The sequence below is a fragment of the Equus quagga genome, chromosome 3 (assembly GCF_021613505.1).
Source record: "Equus quagga isolate Etosha38 chromosome 3, UCLA_HA_Equagga_1.0, whole genome shotgun sequence".
Classification (NCBI taxonomy): Eukaryota; Metazoa; Chordata; class Mammalia; order Perissodactyla; family Equidae; genus Equus; species Equus quagga.
In genome coordinates this window covers 124,022,979-124,030,104 of record NC_060269.1, presented here as the reverse complement: position 1 = coordinate 124,030,104, position 7,126 = coordinate 124,022,979, and the positions used below count along the sequence as shown (strand labels likewise).

Here is a 7,126-nt window from a genome sequence, read left to right as displayed (position 1 = left end):
GCCTATACTGATTTAGACCCTTTGCTCTTCCCCTCCTAAGTAATTATTTTCATTTCTTATTCCAACTCATGTTATGAATTTGTAGTTAGAGTGATAAGATCGTCCTTGCTTTGGTTGTTTCCTTACCTTTACCCTAACGCTATAGTTGAATATTTGCTATCCTTTTCTGGTTCCATCCATTGGTCTCCCTAGTCTGTGGTTTGTGACCCCTTTCTCCCTTTTTTCTTTTTTCAGGTATGAGAGCCTTCTTGAGGATTTCTTGTAGTGGAGGGCTTTTAGTTACAAATTCCCTTAACTTTTGTTTGTCTGGAAAAGATTTAATTTCTCCCTCATATCTGAAGGAAATTCTTGCTGGAAAGAGTATTCTTGGCTGAAGATTCTTATCTTTTAAAGCTTTGAATATGTCACTCCATTCTCTCCCAGCTTGTAAGGTTTCTGTAGAGAAATCCGCTGAAAGTCTGATAGGAGCTCCTTTGTAGGTTATTCTCTTCTTTTTTCTTACTTCCCTGAGTATTCTTTCTTTGTCTTTCCTTCTTGCCATTTGTACTACTATGTGCCTTGCAGTAGGTCTTTTTACAGTGACAAATCTAGGAGATCTGAAAGCTTCTTCTACACACATTTCTCCGTTAATCCCTAGATTTGGGACGTTCTCTTCTATAATTTCATTAAGTACACTTTCTGCTCCATTTTCCTTTTTCACGTTCTCCAGAATTCCTATGATACTTAAGTTCTTACTCCTCATTGAATCCACTATCTCTCAGAGATTTTCCTCGTTTTTTTTAATTCTTAGTTCTCTTTCTTCCTGTCTGGAGCCATTCAGCCTGTCTATCTTCAGTTATGTTAATTTGCTCTTCTATGGTGTCTACACGGGCATTCAGGGAATCCGTATTCTGTTTTATCTGGTCCATTGTGTTTCTCATCTCTAGTAATTGTTTGATTCTTCTTTATAATTTCAATCTCTTTTGTGAAGTAACTCCAGAACTCATTGGCTTGTTTCTCTTTCTCTCTACCTCATTGAGTTTTTTGATTATAGCTGCTCTGAACTCATTATCACTTAGTTTACCTAATTCCAAGTCCTCAGGACTTAATTCTATGTTTTTATTGTTTTCCTTCTGGTCTGGGGCTTTTATAAATTGCTGGATGGTAGAGAAGCGGTTTTTTCGCATGGTGGTAGAATTCGGTTGCAGTTACAGCCTGTCGCCACTAGACTGGGGTCGAGAGCCACGTGTTCTGAGCTCTCCGCCTTCGGGCAAGATGGCGGCACCCAGTGTGCTTTTCCATGAGGGAGGGGCTGCTATTCTAGAGCAACGATCTGGATTCAGATCAGTTCTGTTCTCTGGTCTCCCAAGGCCCTGGGTTTATGGAGTCCCCGCACACAGACGCTTTCCCCCGTCAGCAGGTTTCCAGTGAACCAGCAGCAGGAGTCCTGGATGATCCCCCAGTCGCGCAGCCCCTCCCCTGCTCCTTCCCAGACCCGCACAGCAGGGATCACAGACTCTAGGGGAGGGTACGACATTCTCTCCTACCGGTTCCAGCTCCTCCGAGGCCGTCAGCAAGGTCTATGTTCTCCACCTTCTTGGTATTGTAGGTCTCTAATGTGTTGGCATTAGATTTATTCTCTGAAATTCAGTTTTCCCAATCCTTTGCTGTATTTTGGAGGGGAGAGAATCCCAGGTGAGCTCACCCCACCATTTTGCTCCGCCCCTTCTCCCTTCCTCTGCCCATTTTTTGATTGAGTTGTTTGGGAGGTTTTTTTTGTTGAGTTGGATGAGTTCTTTATATATTTTGGAGATCAACTCCTTGTCTGATAAATGATTTGCAAATATTTTCTCCCAGTTGCTGAGTTGTCATTCCATTTTGTTCATGGTTTCCTTTGCTTTGCAGAAGCTTTTTAGTCTGACGTAGTCCCACTTGTTAACTTTTTCTCTTGTTTCCCTTGCCCGAGTAGACATGGTATTCAAAAAGATGTGGCTAAGACCAATGTCAAAGAGTGTACTGCCTATATTTTCTTCTAGGAGTTTATGGTTTCAGGTCTTACCTTCAAATCTTTAATCCATTTAGAGTTAATTTTTGTGTATGGTGCAAGATAATGGTCTACTTTCATTCTTTTGCATGTAGCTGTCCAGTTTTCCCAACACATTTATTGAAGAGACTTTCCTTTCTCCATTGTATGTTCCTGGCTCCTTTGCCAAAGATTAACTGTCCATCGATGTGTGGTTTTATTTCTGGGCTTTCAATTCTGATCCATTGATCTGTTTGTCTGTTTTTGTGCTAGTACCATGCTGTTTTGATTGCTATAGCTTTGCAGTATGTTTTGAAGTCAGGGATTGTGATACCTCCAGCTTTCTTCTTTTTCTCAGGATTGCTTTGGCTATTCGGGATCTTTTGTTGTTCCATATAAATTTTTGGATTCTTTTGTCCTATTTCTGTGAAGAATGTCATAGGGATTTTGATTGGGATTGCATTCAATCTGCAGATTGCTTTAGGTAGAATGGACATTTTAACTATGTTTAGTCTTCTGACCCATGAACATGGAATATCTTTCCATTTCTTTATGTCTTCTTCACTTTCTTTCAATAATGTCTTACTGTTTTCAGCGTACAGGTCTTTCACCTCTTTGGTTAAGTTTATTCCTAGATATTTTATTCTTTTTGTTGTGATTGTGAATGAGATTGTATTCTTGATTTCTCTTTCTGCTAGTTCATTGTTAGTGCATAGGAATGCAACGGATTTTTTTAAATTGATTTTGTACCCTGCAACTTTGCTGTAGTTGTTGATTAGGACTTTTTTAATTTTTGTAATGGTTCAATAAAATGATACAACTAAGCAAAATGAAAATTACATAAACCATTCCAAGTTACTTATTACTCTCTGCATGGAGAATTGAGACCAACACAGACTTAAAACAGGCTTGAAAAGAAGCAGCTAAATAAAATTCAAAGACTGCCCCAACACAAGTTCAAACCTGCACCGTCAAACTGAAGAATCTTTCTCAGAAAAAAAACACATATAGCTATGAATCTGCTTGGAGAGAAAAGGTTTGACTACCAAGATCTGAAGGTCCCTTCAAGCTCTAAGATTCTAGTATTGAAACAATCTCGTAAACACTAAGGTATTTAAATTCTTCTCAAGAAATTCAAAATAACCCAGAAAAACTCTACATGCAAGCCTCTATCCCATACCCCATCACCTATCATCTCCTGAACTATGACCCACTGTGGCTCTGAGAATCTTTTTACTTATCCAATCCCAGCACTTCTAGCCTCCCTACCAAACTCTTCCACTCTAGAACTCTTACTGCAGGACCAGCCAACTACCCAATATTCTCAACCTCTTCTCCAGTGTTACCTCCTCAGCCTTCCCTTCACTGAAACCTGGCTATCCTCTAAGGACACCACTTTGCCTAAAGTCCTCCCAAGCAGAGGCTTGTTTAGTCTTTCACACACCATGTACAGGAGGCAAGACTGGTGTCTTCCTCTAGCCTCCTATACAACCCACTAGCCCCTTAGGCTCATCCCCTCCTCCTTTATTAGGGGACTAATCTCCATTTGTGGTCTGAATTCCCTCCCCTTCTGCCTTCTCAGAAATCATATACTACATTTGATTATCCTTCGCTTTCTGATATATCCTCAATCTCTCCCTTTCTGGTAGACCACCCCATCAGCAAAAAGTATGCCCTAAGTATCTCTTACCTTAAAAATACACTTTTCCCCTAAATCCCACCCTCCATTTGTAGCTAGAAGTCTTCCCTCTCCTTTCCCCTTCACAAAAAAACCTATCAAAAATATTATCTACTTATGCTGCCTCCATTTTATCTCCTCTCACTCACTCTTTAACCCATTTCCATCAGGCTCTGCCTCCACCATTCTATTCAAACTGCTCCTGCTAAGGTGACTAAGGACCATTCACGTAACTAAATGCAATGGACAATTTTCAGTCTCCTTTTTCTCAACCTTGGTAACATCTGTACCCATCTTCCTCCACTTTATATGTAGGACACCTACCACAGCATGGCTGCCAAGTGGTGCCATGTCTGCACCTGGGATCCAAACCAGCGAACCCCAGGTCACCCAATCGGAACATGTGAACTTAACCCCTGCAACACCAGGCTGGCCCCTTACTCAACCATTTTTTACAAAATCTCTCTTCCCTTTGCTTCTCTGACATCACCCTTATCAGACTTCTCTTCTACATTTGTGGCAGCTTCTTCTCAGTCTCCTTTTGGATTTCATCCTCCTCTACTTCATAAAACAGCTAGACCCAAGGCCCTTCTTACTTCTCATTCTGTACTAGTTTGTCAACGATATCAAGCCTTCAAACATTATCTACATGCCAATAATGCCCAAGTTTTTACATCCCATCTTGACTTCTGTTCTGAGCTCCAGTCCTGCATATCTACTGGTCTACTCTACATCTCCACTGGATCCTCACATACATCTAAAGCACAGTATGGCCAACAATGAACTCATCATCTCCACAAACCTACTCTGCCTCCAGTAGCATCAGTATCCACCCAGCTGCTCAGGCCAATAGCCAGAAAATTATACCTGATGCTCATTCTTTCTCACTTCCCACTTCCAATTATCACTCAGTCCTAAAGATTTTACCTTTTCCATTGAAACTAACTGGCTTTTCAGCACTTTCACTGCTACTACCTTGGACAAGTCTCTATTATTTCTCACCACTTCTCCTAATTGATCTCCCCATATCTATTCCTACCCCCTCCTTTGTACTCTACATGCTCAGCAGCCAGGGTGCTCTTTTCGAAATGCAAATCTGGTCATATTATTCCCCCACTTATGACTCCTTCTCTTAGACAAAAGTCCTAAACATTAGGCCCTGCAAGACGTGGCCCTATTTACCTCTTCAGTCACTCCCATCCCTCGGTCACTATTCTCTAACTACACTGTTTTACTTTTAGTTCCTCAAACATATCATGTAAGATCCTTTACCCCTCAGGGACATCACACATTCTGGTCCCTCTGCCCAGATCACCATGCTATCACAATTCCTTCACACCTGGTAAATCCCTTCCATTCTTCAAGTCTCCATTTAAATGTCACTTATTCTATACACCCCACCCAGGCCGAGGTTCCTCTGTTACCCTCTCTAAGAACAGCTTGGATTTCTCCTTATGGCACATATCAAAATTATAATTAAACAATAACTTATTTAAAGTCTCTTCCTGAGTTAGATCATAAGTACCATGAAGGCAAAGAGCATTAGCCTTGTGACTGCTGTATTCCTCAAAGCCCAGCCCTACTAGGGCTACTTGTTACTTACAGAAAAATTTTTCTAAGTATCAAGATGTGATTCATAATACGAATAAACATTCCTAATTCATAAAGATGGTGACTGAGGCTTTCCTGTTAATTTGTAATTACTAATTCTCTGCTGCTGTAAACACAGTGAATACATACATGGACCCACAGGCCAGAGGCTCTAACAGAGTGGCATGCCCCCCCAAAACTCTTACCTTTGGTATTTCTTTGGAGCCCAGAGCTTTGGGACCCTCTCGATTTAAGTAACTTCGATAAGCTTGATAATTAGTGCGTCTCTTTTCAGAATCTTCAGGACTTATAGACTTTGGGAAGAGGGAAAGGAAATTGAACAAAATCATGCAAAATTCATGTAAAACTAAAAATATATATTGATAAATGAACATTAAGTCACTTCTGTGTTTGGTCCTGAAATTAACATTTTTAGCTACACAAGTACACCCCAATTTATACACACTGGCTTATAAGCACCCCTGCAACCGCCCTTCTCAAACCTTTCCATTCTCTCTAAAGGCACATGCCTCAGGGCAGATTAGGTACATAAGCCAAGTAGCCAGCCCCAAGCAAAGAAACAAAAAGAGTGTATTTTATTTCAAAAATTCATGTGAATTTTAAATTCTATTCCACAATATATACATGTGTATTTTAATAGAATAAGTTTTTCCCCAAGTAAACTGATCACACAAGATGATATTCTATGTTTATCCTATGGCCTTGCATACCCCTAAAACAACCTCAATGGCCCTATGCAGCTGGGGATATGAGCACTACAGTCTGAGAATTATGGCTCCATATTAACAGCTGGCTCAAACAAGGAGCAAGCTTTACTCCAAAAAGCAGACACATTCTATATTCCACCATTATCCCTTCTACGTTTAATCTCTCTATTCTATTTCTCTACGGGATCTTACTATGGGTATATCTCAGAAAATCCCAGGGAAGTTTTTCAAACTATATATTCCCAAACCTACTCCAAGTTTCTGATTCAGAGATACAGGGTACAGCTAGGGCATGTATATTTGGCAAAAAAAAATCCTAGATAATTCTGATTTAAGAACCACTACAAGAGGGTCTCTGTTGTTTTTTCTATTTCCTATTTTACATTATTTTTAACTTGTAAGCCACCTCAAATTCCCTTGAGAGTAGACAAAATATCACTTCTACACAAATAAATGATTTAATCAACAAAATAGGTGAGCTACTTTAGTTATGAGTTATATACGCCATTACTGGCTGGTCCTAGACCTTAGCTCTACTCTTTAACAATGGTTCTTAAACACTGGTGTGCATTCTTATTATCTGAGGATCTTATGAAAATACACCTACCCAGACCACACCCACAACCATAATTTAACAAGTTTCACAGGAGGATCCAATGCATATGAAAATGGGAAAATTATTCATTTATAACATTAATTCTATGAAAAAAATAATTCTCAATTATAAACACCTCATAAAATAACTTTGAAGCACACACATTTATGATGTCAAAATTATTTGACCAAGATGGATTGAATTAAATAGACATTGATATTCCCAAAACTGCTTAAAAGTTTTCTAAGACATTTCGATTCCAACTTTAACAAATACAATGAAGAGTAACAGTATCATTTAAAAATATCTTCTCTTCTAATAAAAATAGACAAGCCTCTGATTACTGAACATATTTAGTGTGCCTGAAGAAAAACATTCGTCCACTAGATAAGTATTTAGTGAAGAAAAATCTAAGACCAAAAAGTTAATTGTTCCCTTAAGCGTATTTATGAACACTAACCACAAACAAAAGCATCTTGAAATCATCACCATTTCACTGCTCTGCACTAAAAAATAATGGTGATGAGTAGTTA

General features: G+C 39.4%; 1 protein-coding gene across 1 annotated transcript in view; it reads right to left on the bottom strand.

Annotated features, from left to right (window-relative positions):
* LOC124236842 (replication factor C subunit 1-like) overlaps positions 1 to 7,126 on the bottom strand; it is a 76,427-nt gene that overhangs the window by 25,372 nt on the left and 43,929 nt on the right. Inside the window, exon 10 of the mRNA XM_046655778.1 lies at positions 5,477 to 5,584. Within this exon, the coding sequence (XP_046511734.1) occupies positions 5,477 to 5,584 (108 nt within the window). The remainder of the gene's footprint in view (positions 1 to 5,476; positions 5,585 to 7,126) is intronic.